This window comes from Brachionichthys hirsutus, chromosome 7 (genome assembly GCF_040956055.1).
Source record: "Brachionichthys hirsutus isolate HB-005 chromosome 7, CSIRO-AGI_Bhir_v1, whole genome shotgun sequence".
Lineage (NCBI taxonomy): Eukaryota > Metazoa > Chordata > Actinopteri > Lophiiformes > Brachionichthyidae > Brachionichthys > Brachionichthys hirsutus.
Genome location: NC_090903.1, coordinates 11053534 through 11070768, shown reverse-complemented (window position 1 = coordinate 11070768; position 17235 = coordinate 11053534). Strand labels below are relative to the sequence as shown.

General features: G+C 43.5%; 1 protein-coding gene across 1 annotated transcript; it reads left to right on the top strand.

Annotated features, from left to right (window-relative positions):
- The first annotated feature begins 187 nt into the window (after nt 1-187).
- actn2b (actinin, alpha 2b) lies at nt 188-16039 on the top strand. The gene is made up of 21 exons (XM_068741236.1): nt 188-320; nt 3776-3890; nt 3973-4092; nt 4177-4263; nt 4379-4466; nt 4822-4900; nt 6663-6744; nt 6877-6962; nt 7086-7178; nt 7272-7502; nt 7877-8024; nt 8344-8494; nt 10631-10739; nt 11543-11683; nt 11913-12095; nt 12404-12538; nt 12836-13015; nt 13330-13476; nt 14288-14353; nt 14776-14934; nt 15141-16039. The coding sequence occupies exons 1-21, from the start codon at nt 192-194 to the stop codon at nt 15297-15299; spliced, it is 2688 nt and encodes an 895-aa protein (XP_068597337.1). The 5' UTR covers nt 188-191; the 3' UTR covers nt 15300-16039.
- The last annotated feature ends 1196 nt before the right edge of the window (nt 16040-17235 follow it).

Sequence of the window (17235 nt, the reverse complement as noted above, 5' to 3'; positions counted from 1 at the left end):
CGATGAATGCGTCACGTGACTCCAGCACTAAATACTGCTGCTCGTTCATTTGTGTGGCAGCCAGGGCCAGACTGACAGTCAGGTCGGGAGGACAAGGGCGAGAGAAGAGAAGTGAAGAAAGTTAGTGAAGTATCCTCATCGTCGCTAAATTCACCGCAGCGCCGCCGTTAAGAACAGAAAAATCCGGTAAAATGATGATGACCCATGTGGAGACCACGGTGCACTATGATAACGGCTACGAGTACGAGTACATGTTACAGGAGGATGAATGGGACAGGGACATGCTGCTGGACCCTGCATGGGAGCAACAGCAGAGGAAAGTAAGTCAAAGGAAAAAGCTTTTTTTTTTTTTAAATACGAGGAACAATTAATTTAATTATTGTTATTAATGTTATTATTGTTATTATTGTCATTCCGGCTATGTTGCTCCGAAATATAAGAAAAACTGCTCAAAATAAAGATAAATGACTTGGACTTTAAGTTGCTTCTACAGTCTCAGAAAATTGTAGAAGCATTGTGAACGTTACTTCTGACTTTAGCTCAAAAATAATCTCCATAAACAATGAAGACGTCTACTCTAAAATAGTCTTCCAGGAATAGTCCGAAGTTGGCGGATCTGATGAATGAGGTTGGGCCCTGCGAGGCATTTTCAAAGACAGTTACGCCAAAGCTAAATTTAACTCCCGGGAATGTGTGTAGCAAAACAGGATAATCTAATAAACGCTTGATTTGAGTAATTTATACTGTTTGTCCCACCAATCGGAAGTTTTGCATTGAAGACGAGCATCATTTCGCCGCACTGTATGTTTAATTCCGAACCCTACTACGGCCAAGGCATTTACCTGCAATACTCTAATATCGTTGGTTAAGGCGAGTCATGTCGGGCTATGATTGGTTATTGTTCGGGCGAACTGAAAATCTGGTTAAACCAATCAGAGGCAGAGTGGGGCGGATCGTGGCGTCGCCGTAGTAGGACTCGTAACCCAGCCGCTGAAGCCCAGGACCCGGATGTTCGACGGCGGTGGGTACCGGCTAACAATAGCTTTGCCTCCCAGCGGCTCTCCAGACTGCTGCCTCGCCACAGACACGCGCGGAATGCGGAGCTGTCAACAGATGCTTCTAACACACGATGACGGTCTTGGGAATAGAATGGACCCCCCCCCCCCCCGCCGACATCTAATTTTAGCCTCCGGACCAAAAGGGCATTATTGTAGGGTTAATCCAGTGTCCTTGGTCCGGAATGCTTTTGTTTATAGAAACCATGCATAAATACTGGAGCAGCACACCAGCTTAACTCATAAAGCCTCAGCCTCCCACACAGTCAGTTGGTTTCAGGACTTTGTAGAGTTGGCCTGAGCCTTAAACTGCACAACCCCCCCCCCCCCCCCCCCATGTTCACCACAGGGATGACATGAGTGTGTATATTTGGTAACACAAGGCAGCAACACTCCATTCAGATCACAACTGTGTTTCCAGTGTATGTTTTTTTTTTTTTAAGCGATTATTTGGATTTGGTTTGTGTCTGGCAGCAGCTGTTCAGGATTGATAAATGATGTTTTCATACAGCAACACTGGTATAATGTTTCTATTCGACACTGCAGAAGGGCCTGAGGTCCACTCTGAGTCTGAAAAGCCTGTTGCATGTCTTGTGCTGCCATCAAGGCTTTTGTTTGGGGGCACTTTTAGTGGAATATTCATGTTTTAGTCTATTACCTGACACAGACAGGCTTATTGGAGAAATTGCTCAAGTGTCTCAAGTGTCTGTTCAGAGACTGACACACTGATTCAAGCCAGGTCTGCGCTGCCGCTGGATTGCAGGTTTATTAATGAGCAGTAAAAGTGGTCGTGTGAATTCTTTCCGTCTCATTTCTCTTCCCAGCTTCCCGAACGTAGTGACCCAGTGACGTCCCAGAGACATCAGCCCGCCCACTGTCTCAGTTGTGTGAATATTTTTAGCTTTCATCATCACTGGTCGGCAGTGGTTGTGAGGGAGACAAGTGTATGTGTGTGTGTGTGTGTGTGTGTGTGTGTGTGTGTTTGTGGTGGGGGCGGGGGAGTGTCTATGGTCGTCAAGTTTTGAAGATGAGCGGGCTGCATTTTTTGAACAGCAGCATTTCAATTTCACATGGAGCCAAGATTTACTCAGCGTGGAGAGCGATGGCCTTTACTACAAAGCCTGGAGGATTCTGCTTTTGTCCCGACACCCAGATACCGCTGGGTATTCACTCACAGCCCCACTGGGGATAAAGATGTGTGAGAGTCAGGTTTTGGGAACATATCTTCTTCATAATAACGTCAGATTTCTGAATTTATAATAAAAAAAAAGATGAAGACTAAATATCTGACAAACTAGAATATCGCTCAGAGAGTACAGACCTCCGCCGAGCAGCTCATTCCCCTCCTAACTGGATTTACACCGTCCACATGGTGATCTGGATCATCACCAAAATGTTCTAAATTGTTCTTGGTATCTTAATACACCAACCATGAAATGTAAACGTGAATCGGAGTTGATGTGTATTTTTAACTGACTTTTGAATCCATAAATGGAGTTTTCAATGTTAAAATTGAAATTTGTTTTTTCCTGACATCATCCTGGATCCGATCCAGACGAAATGCGGTAGTGAGATGCGTGCCCCCCCCCCCCCCCCCCCGATTCCATAAACATTGGTCAATAATCAACCGAGATAATCGATAATTTGATAATTTCAAAATTTCCAAGTGATCCATAATCCAGGATCGCTAAATTATCACCAAAATCTGTTCCTGGTAATATTCCCAACATTTCCTGAAAATGTCCTCAAGATCCGTCTGTAACTTTTTGAGTTACGTTGCTAACAGGAAGACAAACAAACCAACGGCAGCGATTACATCTGCCTCTGCCAGTCCTTGCATTATTACCGTTCTAATATATGGTCTGAATTATCTGTTACTAAGCAAATGTATTTAAGCACTGAGGAGCATTTAAATATTGATTTCAAATTGATAGTCGCGTATTTGAATTTCCCCATTTAGATTATGAGACGGTGCTTTATTCCCTCTTCTGTCAATGCTCGCAGTCTTTATCCATGCCTATCCCAGCATGGTAACCGGGAAGACCAGCGCGCACGTGCCGTGATAAAGCTATCTCCGGCCACATTATCAGTGGCAACATGGTGACGCGAGAGGAAAACTTGTTCTGTATCCACGTGGCATCCTCACCCATATTGACACGGTGAGACATTCTGACGTTTTGCCTCTTATCGTGAACGCAGTCTAAATTTAACGCCTTTTATCGACCGGAATGCGCTCCCCGATTGACCCCTGCCTTTCGTCCACACGGCGCCGAGACAAAGACAAAGACAAAGATCCTTACCTAACCTGCTTTACTTCAGGGCCCCGCATAGACTGCGTTTGTCCTCATGTTTGTTAGCTGTGGGAGCGCAGGAAGAAAAAGGTTTAAATTGGACACTCAGGGGTCACTAAAGGTCAAATCCCAAAATGTAGCTGCGGTCAAGAGGTTGACATTCATTTGGTTTAAAGTTTTTAAGATGCTTGTTAAAATGGTGCCGTCGCAGTGCTTGCAGGGAGTCATATCTATAGTTCTAGTGCGTATAATGAAATGGACATTGAAAAAGAAGGACAAATGGATATATTTAATTAATGCATTCTTATTATTAATGATAGTGTCTGCTTTGGGTTATTAATACGGAAATATATATATTAAAAAAAAAATCCTGCATGAAATAATCTTGAATCAAATCCTGTATTAATTGATTTGGATCTGTCGTGTTAGACCTTCACAGCCTGGTGTAACTCCCACCTGAGGAAAGCTGGTACTCAGATTGAAAATATTGAGGAGGACCTCAGGAATGGATTGAAACTGATGCTTCTTCTGGAGGTTATCTCAGGTTAGTAGACTAAAGGAGAATGTCTTTTTTTCTTAGTTCATTTCAACACTGATTAAATAATTGTATTTTTTTCTACTTGCAGGGGAGAGATTACCAAAACCAGACAGAGGGAAGATGCGGTTTCACAAGATTGCTAATGTCAACAAGGCGCTGGACTTCATCACAAGCAAAGGAGTGAAGCTGGTCTCGATTGGAGCGGAAGGTAAGACGTCTCGTGTTTAATATGAGCGATAATCAGATGTGTTGCGTGGCGGAATGATTTTCACCAGCTTGTTCTCACTTTCAGAGATTGTAGATGGGAACGTAAAGATGACTCTTGGAATGATCTGGACTATCATCCTCCGCTTTGCCATTCAGGACATTTCTGTGGAAGGTGAAGTCATGACGTTGACAGATGCAGAACGTGTGACGGCATGACGTGTCCGTTTGAGAGTTAAATCATCGTACGGGACTGTAGCTCAATATTATTGTGTTCACTTTCTTAACAGAAACATCTGCCAAGGAGGGTCTCCTCCTCTGGTGTCAGAGAAAGACCGCCCCCTACAGGAATGTCAATGTCCAAAACTTCCATGTCAGGTAAGTCAAATAATTTACATCTGCTGTTTGGTTGTTGTTCATGTAATCTTTATTGTCTTCGTGTCAAAGTGAAGGGAAGATAAATGTAAGCACAGATTCCAAAGTTCTAGTAGCATTTTACTTGGAGTGCAAGATAATTTATTGTAGTAGTTTATATCACAATAATATGGACATTATCTATTTAAGTAACTACACTTGATGTCAATATTGAATTCCTCTAGAGGGTGACTTTAACAGAATATCTAGACCTGAACCTTTACTTCTAAAAGGTTAGTTTGTGGAGCGAGACTTCCTCAACGCCGTCTCAAGTGAAGAACGATTTAACTGACGTGTTTGGTTCTCTCTGCTGGTGAAGCTGGAAGGATGGCCTGGCCTTCTGCGCCCTGATTCACAGACACAGACCCGACCTCATCGACTACTCTAAGCTCAACAAGGTGTTGTGTGGCTCCAAGTGTGACAAGGACATTGTGTCCCAGTCCCCAAACGCTAACAGACTGACGTCCGCAAAACTAACCTTCCTATCAAGGTCTGAAGTGATGAGAATAATAATCAAGGCTCTTTGGAATACTTTTTTTTTAATGATGACTTACTGTGAGGGAAGAGCTTTGTGGTAGTTCTATGTTTTACATGGAGATTTCTGAGTGCTTGATGAAGGAACAGTTTTCCAAAATATAGAATTTTGAGATTGAAGTAGTTTATCTGGACTGCTGGTGCTATTTTAGTACTTTTGGATACTGTTAGGAAGGCGTGAATTAATGTAGTGTTTCGCTTCACGTTGTCAGAGGTTGACATCATCGGCGGTGAATTGAGGGGACTATTTCCTGTGGGTGAACGGCGTCTTTCTTGACTAATGGATGTAACGTTAACCAGGATGCGTTTTTGGTCCTAAGTGCCTCCCTTTACTTCCACCTCATGCGGCATTGTTAAGCGAAGCAGTTAGCTTTGCACACCATTAAATGTCAAATTAGCACAAAACAGATCGCTTCATTAGGCCCTTTTCTTTGGGGGCCGTGCCAAATACGACATTTGTTTTAATGATGGGGATGAGGTCTCTGTTTTATAACGCATACATAGAGTAAAAATAATTTAGTCATGGCACTTCTGTAATCGTCAGCTCCTGTGCCAGGCTGGTTAGGGAGTGACATTTTCATTTGCATTGGAAACAGAAGCAGTCACTTTTCAGAGAACAGCTCACTCTCCTGACTCGGAGTTGACCCTGAATAGTCCCAGAAACACGAGCCGAGTCCCTCAGAGCTCCGGCTTAGCTCCACCTCTGCTATTGTCCAGGCCGTTGCGTAGCGTTCCCCAGTTAGAGGCTGTAGAGCCTCATCAAAGGCAGAGATGTATCCGTGATTGTTTTATTTGGGAGTCAAAGCCTTAATAGCTCTTCCTAGAAGGCTGCTGGTGCTTTTTAAAAATAGGAGACAAAAATATACAAACATCTTTATAGCTCCACGTCTCTTTCGTACTCATTCACTCGCTTTGACTTAAGTCACACATCCAGACACACCTTTTCAGTTCTGCTCATGCTGCTTGGAGACAGTTGCATTGTTTGCCAGGCAGCTGTTGAGTCTGGCTGCAGATGTGCAGGTAAACCTCCAGGTTTACAGCCGAGTGGGGCAGCGATGGTCGGGACATCCATGCCATTAAGTTACCACACAATCTCCCCATTTCTCCGCCATTGGATCTGTGAGCAGCTGGTGCTGTCAAGTAGTTTTCCAGCCCCCCTCCGCCGTTGTGGGACAGTGTTACAGAGATAGGAACAATAGCAGCGGCATGATGGCATGATCCTTTTACCCCACTGTACTTACCCTCCTCATTCAGTTCCCTATTAACAGGGTTCACACGTTTTTTTTCGTTGTCAGTCACTTGTGTGAAAAATACACAAATACTTGATTAACATTGTTTTTATAATCTGTTATTAGCTGATTAATTCATGGCAAATTATTATTGTCATTGAGCATCTGCTGCTGATACATTTACATTTTGATCCAGAGTTACAATATGTAAAAAAAAAATGTAATTCCTGATCACCGATATGAGAACTTTTATCATGAATATAAACTGAAGAAGCGTGCATGTGCAGTAAAGTGAGCATAGAGCATGGTGTGTCCACCATAGCAGAGAGGTCAGCGCGGTGGCATTTTAAGTCCGGCATTGCTGCCCACTGATGTAGAATTGTATTTCTTTATTTAGGATGATCCTCTGGGGAACCTGAACCTGGCTTTTGACATAGCAGAGAAACACCTGGACATTCCCAAAATGCTAGACGCGGAAGGTAATGTTTTACAGAATACTTGTACACCTGATTTGAGTTTACACATTAAGGCTTTCTCATATACTGGACCTATAATTGAACAATTTGCAGCTTTCTACTGCATTGACCTTTCCTCCACTCTCAATGTCACAGATATCATTAACACCCCTAAACCGGACGAAAGAGCCATCATGACTTATGTGTCCTGCTTTTACCATGCTTTCGCTGGAGCTGAGCAGGTATGGTGGCCAAATCTTTTTTTTTTTTTTTTTATCATGGACAGAGAATCTGTAGCGAGGAGCATGACTCACTGTGTTACTTTTCTTACAATATCTCTATATTGTCATGCTGTTTGCTCCCAGGCAGAGACGGCCGCCAACAGGATCTGTAAGGTCCTGGGCGTAAACCAGGAGAATGAGAAAATGATGGAGGAGTATGAGAGACTGGCCAGTGAGGTGAGGCAGGCCTTTAACAAAAGGCTTCCTTGACACTGTGCTCTTCGAGTCTAAGAGATTCTCTCATTCCCGCTTTGCCCTTGTGCTTCCCAGCTGCTGGAGTGGATCCGCCGCACCACTCCTTGGCTGGAGAACAGAACGGCGGAGAAGACCATAGCCCTAATGCAGCGGAAGCTGGAGGACTTCAGGGACTACAGACGCCAGCACAAGCCCCCGAAGGTGCAGGAGAAGTGCCAGCTGGAAATTAACTTCAACACCCTGCAGACCAAGTTGCGTATCAGCAATCGCCCGGCCTTCATGCCCTCTGAGGGGAAGATGGTGTCTGTAAGTCACGACTCCACGTTCCTTCTTTTACTCATAATAAAACGGCCAAAGGAGTGTTAAAGGATGGCAAGTTCTGACAGTCATTTTTTAGATTTCTCGTCACGTCTTAAACCTGCAGTGTGGTGTTTCTGTCTCCCCCATCTGGCTGTGAGAGAAATTACAGGAGTGAAGATTGTTAACGCCATACCCCTCTTTCCTGTTAACAGTCTCTGCTGGTTGACATGAAGTGCATCATCACCAGTTTTGCCACCATGTTAAATTCTCTGTATTCTATGTTGCACAGGTAGATTTATCTAGCAAGTGACAGGGAAACCTTTGTGCTTGAACGTAACGTAGGTATATATGGTAAAAAAAAACTGCTGTTGTTCAATTAGGACATAGCCAGTGCATGGCAGGGCCTGGAGCAGGCAGAGAAAGGCTACGAGGAGTGGCTCCTCACAGAGATCCGTAGGCTCGAGAGGCTCGACCACCTGGCTGAGAAGTTTCGCCAAAAAGCCACTAATCATGAGACCTGGGCGAGCGGTGAGTTTTAGTTTTGCACTTTAAGCTGTCTTATTCCATCTGTCCCAGCTGCAGTTTGTGTTTTGGGGATTTATGTGCATTCATCACGACCTGTTATCTGCTTATCGATAGCGCATTTGTATTCCTGTTGCTTCTCTACCTGCTGCTCAGCGTTTCAATCTTAGACTATAACCTCGGGGTGTTTTTTTTCCTTCTTTTTTTGGGATGAGATTTTAAAGGTGGCCTTTTTATTTGTTCATCGTCGTTGACGACACAAGTCATTTTTCCAGCTCCGCCCCCCCCCCCCCCCTTTCTCTGTTTCATTGCATGTGACATTCAGGTAAAGAACTGATCCTGTCACGGAAGGACTATGAATCGGCCACCCTAACAGAAGTCAGAGCACTGCTTCGAAAGCACGAGGCATTCGAGAGTGACTTGGCAGCCCATCAGGACCGAGTCGAGCAAATTGCTGCCATTGCACAGGAACTGAAGTACGCATTCCCTCTGGAAGTCATTTGCCAGTCATGTGTCATGGAGGCCCCGGAGTATATTGTCGTTCCAGCCAAATGCAACATTACAATCACGCAATGCAATTTGGTTTCCTGTTTCTCTCTTTGTATGACCCACAGGGGTGATTGCCTGGACAGATTATAGATAATGAGTAATAATAATAGCAGAGTGGTGCCAAAAGGCATCTGTTCTGTTTCTTCACATTGGAGACGGCAGGAGAAACTGAGAGGCAAACAGATAACTAGGAAAGACATTCGTTCACTCGCTTAAACATAAACCATCATCATCCACTTCTCTGTATCTACGGCTGTATGCTGAACGCCGAACCGTCCTTGCTTTATCTGTCTGGGATTGCTCCCAGTACTTTTCCAGTTTTATATTTACCTGGTGCTTAGCGGGCGGGATGTGACATTTCAGCTGTCAAAGAGGATGACCATGTGGCTTCGTCCAAAGGTAAGACCCGGCTGACTCGCCATGTTTGTTTGTTTGTTTTCTAGAGATGTTTTTTTTTTTTTTTTTGCAACAATTTTCAGCTGCTGTTTTTTCTTACAGTCAGTTTCTCATCATTTCGCTGTTAAGGCTGTTAAGACGGAATTGCATTTGCTTTCCTGCTATAAATGGTAAGGCTGTTGCTTCACAGAGACAGGTGTCATACTCATCACTTCCACACATCTTCCAACATCTTGATCCTTCCAATTTTGCCCCTCCTCCAGGCTGGAGGCTGCGCGATCCTAATGAGGCCAGAGTCACAAACATGGAGGCTTTTCCCATCAAAGTGCTGCTTCTCAGTCTTCCAGCATGAGTCGCCTTGTTGTCTCACTACTGCATGAACCCGTTCTCCAGGTCTGACCCCTCGCACTGACCAAAGAACACCTCAGACCTCGCTTGACGTTGGCTTTCCTCCCTCTTTTCGGGGAGGTGATTTTGAGTACAACAAAAAGATACCTCCAAATGGAAGTTTTATGCTACCTGCCCCTGCTCCACATCCAGGACCTGATCTCTAAGGCTGGACTCCTAAGTCAATATGCATCCATCTGTGAGTGTGGAAATGAAGACATGGAAACAGAAACCAGGTTTCAGATCCTTGCCTTTCAATGTTTCAGCTTCAGAGGGAGCTAAGAAGTTGCCTATCCTGCCCCAAGGTCCGATGCAACTGGTTTCACAAGACCTGGGACCACTTGGACCCGACAAGTACTTCCTCTTCTTGCCTGGTCAGCTTCCTCCGGGCACAATCTTGGACCCCCAGTGAGAATAAGAATAATAAAGACCACTGTGTTGAAGTCCATTAAGGGAGATGCTGCTATTACGTGGTTCAATGGCCGACCGTCCCCAGTCGGACGCAGGAAGTTCCCAGCAGCCCCAGTAATATATCTCGTATGGAAATCGATTTGTATCTGTGATCAAGTTGCTTGCTATGAAATCAAAATAAAATTTGACATGAATACCAAAAGGTTGTGTTTTCTTCTTGCCCAGTTTTGACTTTTATACATTTTACTTGTCAAAACCAAGTTCAGAGGACATCATTTCAGGTCCTGTATACATTGTTTCTAGCAGATTCTCTACAGTGCATGTGCAACATATTGCGGAGTCTTGGACAGAGTTCTGCAACCGAAGTGTATTCTTGGACAATAATCCAAACACATCCCGTGAAGTGCTGTCCAGACTTTCATAACAATGCAGCCTTTCGGCCTGGATCGGTTTTGTTCTCACAGGATCTCTGTTTACCATTTTGACCCAAAGATTTTTGTTTGCTATTACTAGCTGATGTAATTTTTTTTATAGCTCAAAATAAGTCTAAAATGTTTGCACTATAATTTATCTTTGCTTTAATACCAAAATATTCAAGTTTTCATGTAAAAACTGACTTTTTCAGGCTTCTTTTTTTAAAACCGATTCATTGACTGTGCATTCAGTGCAGGCCTCTGCAGCTTGTCAGTCTGACATGGCATGGATCATCCCATTTCATACTTGACTTAGTAGCTGCTTGTATTCTGTGTGTTTTTAACAGTGTCTTTGCACTCAAATTGGCTTTTTGTTTTTGGTTACCAGAATTGCTCGGAACGCTTTAGAGCTCTCTCCTCCACCTCTGTAAGGCAGTGTGTGATTTGTTTTTCCAGTGAGCTGGATTACCACGATGTGGCTGCTGTGAACCTGCGCTGCCAGAGCATCTGTGACTTGTGGGATAAGCTGGGAACCCTGACTCAGAAGAGAAGAGAGGCGCTGGAGGTGAGGGCAATCACATGGATACTATTGCAATGGATCTAAATGTTAATATATTATTAGATGAAGCATTTTTTTCTCTCCAGTGCTTTCTGTTATTTGGTTCTAAAGCACCAGGATTATTTTTTTATTTCCCCAAAATGTTAGGACACATTAAGTCCCCCCCACAAGAGTGTGCTAATGTTCCACATAGAATACAGCTGATGCAGAATTAAGTTGCATCCAAGCCCTACTTAATCAAAATGTCACTGTAAGTATGTGTCGCTGCCTGTCAATGTCATTTGAGCAGTAAAGACAAAACTGATTGATGTTCAAAGCTAATCGGATCCCCTCAAAAAAAAAAAAAAAACCCTGACCCTGATATAGGAGGGTAAACATGGGAGGGCGGAGGGGATAAAGGAGACATAGATGGAGGAGCCCATAAAGTGACTGGCTGAAAGCCCACTTACCACTTCCTCTGATCCATGTTGGCCATTCCAGCCCTGCAAATGTGTGAGGGCCAGGGAAACGGGCCAAGGATTAGGTCTGAATGACAGGGACAGAGGTCTGTTTTCTGTTCATCTTCCACTCCTGTCTGAGGGGGGGGGGGCATGTCAGGGAAAACCAAGCCAGAGTTGGGGGTTAACAAGGCCATTCCATTGTTATACACCCTGGGATTAGGCAACAGGTGAGGGGATGCTTGTTTTGAGGTTTGTATGCGAGGTATGAAGGCGATGGCTCCTAACTTTAGAGTGAAGTTCTAAAACCGAGCAGCAGATTAGATGTATTTTAAAAACACGCAACAAATATGTGTTCTGTAATTATCTCAGCGGGCCGAAAAGCTCCTGGAGACTATCGATCAGTTGTTCTTGGAATTTGCCAAGAGGTCCGCTCCTTTCAACAACTGGATGGAAGGAGCCATGGAGGATCTGCAGGACATGTTCATAGTCCACACTACGGAAGAGGTCCAGGTAGGATTACCACTTTTATCATGCTGATGGCATTGGGATGCTAGTTTCATTTCACAGTGCTGCTGCTGTGAGAGTGTCCAGAAGATTAAACCGCTCACAATTTTATGTTGCACAGTGACTAATGCCGGCAGATCTGTTACACTCGCAAGAAAAACATATAATGCTTTAAGTCTTGTCATAATTGAAATTTTAATAACATTTTTTAGAACTTCCTTTTTCCCCATTCCAGAGTCTCATAGCAGCTCATGAGCAGTTCAAAGCTACTCTACCCGAGGCAGATGCAGAGAGACAGGCCATCCTGGGAATCCACAATGAGGTGCAGAAGATTTCCCAGAGCTATGGGATCAAGGCCAGCATTATCAACCCCTACAGCACTGTCACAATCGAGGAACTCCTTACCAAGTGGGAAAAGGTAGTTGCAGCGTTGAGTTTCGCTTACAGCATATATTGAGGGATAAAGTCGCGACTGAAACAGTGGCCGTCCGGCATTAATTATGAGATAGGAAATAGGAGTGCAGTATCTGCATCTGGGTAGGGATGAAGTGAAGAAGGGCTGCTTTAATGTTTTATCACAAAGTTGAGCCATCCATAAAGCATGTGAAGTATAATATCAATGTTTAATGCTAATGGCTCTGTTTTTTAAGAGAAGCCATCCTCTCTCAATTACAAATAAGCCCTCGCGTGTGTGTGTGTGTGCATGTGCGTGTGTGTGTTTTCTAGGTGAAGAAGCTGGTTCCTCAAAGAGACAGCACTCTGCAGGAGGAGATGGCACGGCAGCATGCCCACGAAAGGCTGAGGAGGCAATTTGCTGCCCAGGCTAATCTCATTGGACCCTGGATGCAAGCCAGGATGCAGGTTAGACGTCCAGGCTTCATAACTAATGTGACAGTTAGCTTCATCTTATCCAATCAAGACCTGAAAGGGAAGATAATTGTATTCCAGTGCATTGTGCATAAAGGAGGTATGATGATGGTGCCTTTCCAGAAAATTGCAACAGCTGAATGATGCTAAACGTTATTAGCGAGCACACACACACATTTCTCTTATTCATGGCCACATGTAAACAACACCCAGCCAGAGTGCAAAGAGCAAACCATCTGAGCTTCAGAGTTGTAGCATGCAAATTGGTTGTTGCTTGTGTTATCCTAACAGGAAATTGGGAACTGCTCCCTGGAGATTAGAGGTGCCCTGGAGGACCAGATGACCCAGCTGAAGCAATTTGAGCATGTCATTGTTGCTTACAAGCCCAACATTGACAAGTTGGAAGGAGACCACCAGCTGATCCAAGAGTCTCTGGTGTTTGACAACAAACACACCAACTATACGATGGAGGTACAGAGCGATGCAACAAATCCTGCTCGCCCAGTGTTTACAGCCACAACAGTTACTCATCGCACTTCTCTATTGATACACTGCAAAAATAAAAATAAAAAATCACAGCTAGCGATAGAGATAATTAATTTTATATTTCCAGATCTAAGATGTTAAATATTGACATACAAAATTTGCACTCTACAGAAATTTGCAAAGGTTTAAATTCATAAATGTGCTTATAGCGCTCAAGACTTTGAACATTCAGCATTCAATATTGCTCAATGATCATGCTTCCCCATGCTGACGTCTCTGCTCTGCCATCACATCAACAGCACATCCGCGTGGGATGGGAGCTTCTCCTCACGACCATCGCCCGAACCATCAATGAGATTGAGACCCAGATTCTTACCCGGGATGCTAAAGGCATCAGCCAGCAGCAGATGAATGAGTTCAGATCTTCTTTCAACCACTTTGACAGGGTAAAGTAAGGATGCTGCAGACAAATGCATTCCCAGGACATGTGCTGGTGCTGAAAATGCTGGAATCTTACCAAACCCAGGAGTGCCATTCGCCCCACATTGGATTCAAAACTTATTCCTGTTCCAGGGTGCAAAATCTTTTATTTTGACAGTCACAGGCTTCTAAGGATACTGCTTTCTAAACAATAGCTGGTAACTTTGAGACAAAATTGTCCACGTTTTATGCCTCAAAATCTTTTCTGTAAATACATTTCTGCTGTGTTATTTAATTCAAGCTCCATCTGCAGGAACTGCAAAAACTTTACTACGCTGGAGTAACAGCATGGATAATACATCTAACACATGCAAACCACAACGTGTCAAAAATACTGCTGTGTCTCACAGAAGAATGCTTTCTGCCGATGTTTATGGCTTCCATGCACGCAGAGTTGTAGGCAGTGAACAGTATGGAGAGCTCAATCCTCCTTTTATCATGAAATCTTCAGCATCCTTCATGTCAGCAAAAAAAAAGAATATTCACCCAATGGCCAAAAGCCATATGATTAGATGCAGCTGAAAACATTTCTCCTTGTAGTTAACTGTTTGGTGTTAGAGGAAAACAAGTGTCAGTTTTGTTGAAAAAAAAAAAAAAAAATGCTGCATCTTGCATGTATCTTTAAGAATTATTCCTGCAACATATAATGATAAGTCATTTTGATCATTTGACCATTCATACTTCTTCTTCTTTTTTTCTGTAATATTCCCAAATATTCCCTGCATCCTTGTGCATTTTCTGAATGTAAACCTGAAATTTTTGCCTTTTGAAACGTAGAAGAAGAATGGAGCGATGGAAACGGATGACTTCAGAGCCTGTCTCATCTCCATGGGTTATGACTTGGTATGGAACTTAAATACTTTATCTCATCAATGTCATATTTTTTTTTGTGAATGTATGCTTATCATGAATTGGACTCTGGCAACACGTTTGTGAAATGCTGGGATGGGATCAACAGAGATGTGGAATGATCTAAAAATGGCTTCCCAGTTTACTTTAATGGGCGAAGGGTGTTGGTACCATGATGATGTGCGTATGAAAGCAGCATCCTGGAAAGGCTTTTTCATTGACAAACAAGGAAGTGCTGATGCTCACCAGTCGACTGTATAAAGGATATCAACACATGACAGCTTTTGCACATGATTGAGCTGCTGTTTTTACATTTTACACAAGGCCTCAGCGTTCTTGTAGTTGTGCTTGTGTCAGTCTTTCCTCTTTATTTGACTTTACAAACCTTTGTCACTATCCGCCCGTGCCTTTCTCAGGGAGAGGTGGAGTTTGCCCGCATCATGATACTGGTGGATCCCAATGGTACTGGAATAGTCTCTTTCCAGTCCTTCATCGACTTCATGACCAGAGAGACGGCTGACACAGACACTGCTGAGCAGGTTGTGGCGTCCTTCCGGATCCTGGCAGCCGACAAGGTGGGTGTTTCTGTGTGTCTGTGTGTGTGTGGGTTGATGGGATTTACTGGAATGGGCACATAAATTCTTAGCCAACACTAACCTACTCTGTATCCAAGTGCAGTATTCGCCGTGGCGTGTTGCTTTGGGGTCCACAGTTTTGTGCATGAGCTTTAAATGGAAAAGAAGGAGCATGTCTAAAGCACATTTTCTCTCCATCATTGCAGCCCTACATACTGGTAGAGGAGCTGAGGAGAGAACTCCCCCCAGAACAAGCCGAGTATTGCATCACGAGGATGCCATCTTACAAGGTGCACGGTGCACCACCAGGGGCTCTGGACTACACCGCCTTCTCCACCGCCCTCTACGGCGAGAGCGACCTTTAACTGACAAGAAGACCTTTTACCTACTTGCTGTTTAGCCAACAGAAACCCGTAACTTCTGATGATTTAAACAATTCTACCAAAAAGTTGAATGAAATATGCCGAATGAATCGTGTTTGTGATCAGGGTTTTTTTTTTTTTTTTTTTGCTTTTCAGAAGCATTTAGAAACGAAGCACATTTGACCTTTTGTGTAGAAGTATTTGTTTAGAAAATAGGTTTCAGTGATGAAGGCAAAGCCAGCAGAGAAATTTAAGACATTAAAAATACAGATCGCTTCATACGACAACTGCATCCTAGTGTTTTCATTCTTTATCTGTGGAAGAAGTTGGATGTGAACATTTTTTTCATCCAGCAGTGGTATGCTTTGTTTTCATATTTTACCCACAGTGCCTTTTGTCTTGGGAATACAGCCTCCTGAGAAGGTATTTGGAGACGTCTGAAATGAATTATGGTTTGCAAAAGCAAGTTTAAACCTGATGCCTTTTAACAATAAACTGTGTGCAATAAACGGTGCAGAAAATGTGTTCCCAAAAGGCCGTTAATATACAATGCCAACGGTGGAAAAGCAGGGAAGGGTGCATGAATGCTATAACAAATGTTTGCTATTGCTCAGTCGTTTATGGGTAGAGCGCATGGAAGGCTGAATTTAAGGTAGCATGCATGAGTAATGAGTTTGGACATTTTCTCATGCAGTAAAAACATTCGCTTGCTTAAAGTTCCTTAGAAATAAATACTGTCATAATACGCAATCAAATGGTGCACAACGAGTCAATTCCTTATTTATTCTGGCTTTGAAGAATCCATGATACAAAAATAAAATGATCCACGGCTCTGGTGAATATAGGAATCTTTTACTTGTTCTGCAAGGGAGGCATTAGGTACAGCTGATCTCATCGGCGTTTGTCTTTTGACCGTCCAAGTCATCATGTTGCATTTTGGGCTTCCTCCAACGGTTTCTAGAGACATTAAAACACCCTTTTGCTTGATTTGGCAAGAAGGCATCTTTTTTGTAAACTATTAAACCATCTTTCTATCCTTTCTTATAAAACTCCAGTATGTGAGCTGACCAAGAAAGGTAACAGTTTTAGTGAAGTAGTTTCCCCGGGTTCCTTTGTGATACTGTATATTTTCTCTCTTTTACTCTACTCCTGCTCTACTACTACTATTGCTGTACTTTCGGCTTGTCCCGTGAGAGCTTGCCATACTAAATCAACTTTCTCCACTTCACCTTGTTCTTTGCATCGTCCCCCTCAACACCAGCCATGTCCTCCTTCACTATGTCCATGTATCTTCTCCTGGATCGACCTCTAGTCCTGTTCCCTGGCAGTTCCATCCTCAGCATCCTTCTACCGATATAGTCCCTGTCTCTCCTCCTGGATCGACCTCTAGTCCTGTTCCCTGGCAGTTCCATCCTCAGCATCCTTCTACCGATATAGTCCCTGTCTCTCCTCCGGACATGTCCAAATCATCGAAGTCAAAAGGCGGAGATGGAGGCAAAGAAACGTTCAAAGTCTTTAATGACGTAAAACACAAAACTCTCAGCAAAAGTATAGAAGGGGGATGGGCTGGATGTCCAAAAATATAACAAAAACATCGCAGCCAAGAAAAAAATCCAACTGAACAAAATGGGAAGTACAAAACCGAAAAAACCAAATCATTCCAGAATAATTATTAGCCAAAAACACAAACATAAATCGTGATGCAACAGACTGGCATCACGCAGCAAGACACTAGGAAGGCACGAGAGACAAAGCAATAATACGGTGAATGTTATCAGGTGAGCAGTCGTTTTAAAGCAGTCGATGATAGGAAGATGGATCACAGGTGTGATCACAGGTGTGTCTGCTCGGCTGTGCCAATCTGTCCTCCACCACGCCCACTGCCGAGAGGGTGAGAACAGAATGAATGGAAAGAAATACCAGGAACAGAAGTGATCAA

Coding starts and splice junctions, on each gene's coding strand:
- actn2b (XM_068741236.1), top strand. CDS start 192: ATGATGATGACCCATGTGGAGACCACGGTGCACTATGATAACGGCTAC. Junction 6,745..6,876: donor CAAAATGCTAGACGCGGAAG/GTAATGTTTTAC, acceptor TCAATGTCACAG/ATATCATTAACACCCCTAAA. Junction 11,684..11,912: donor ACACTACGGAAGAGGTCCAG/GTAGGATTACCA, acceptor TCCCCATTCCAG/AGTCTCATAGCAGCTCATGA.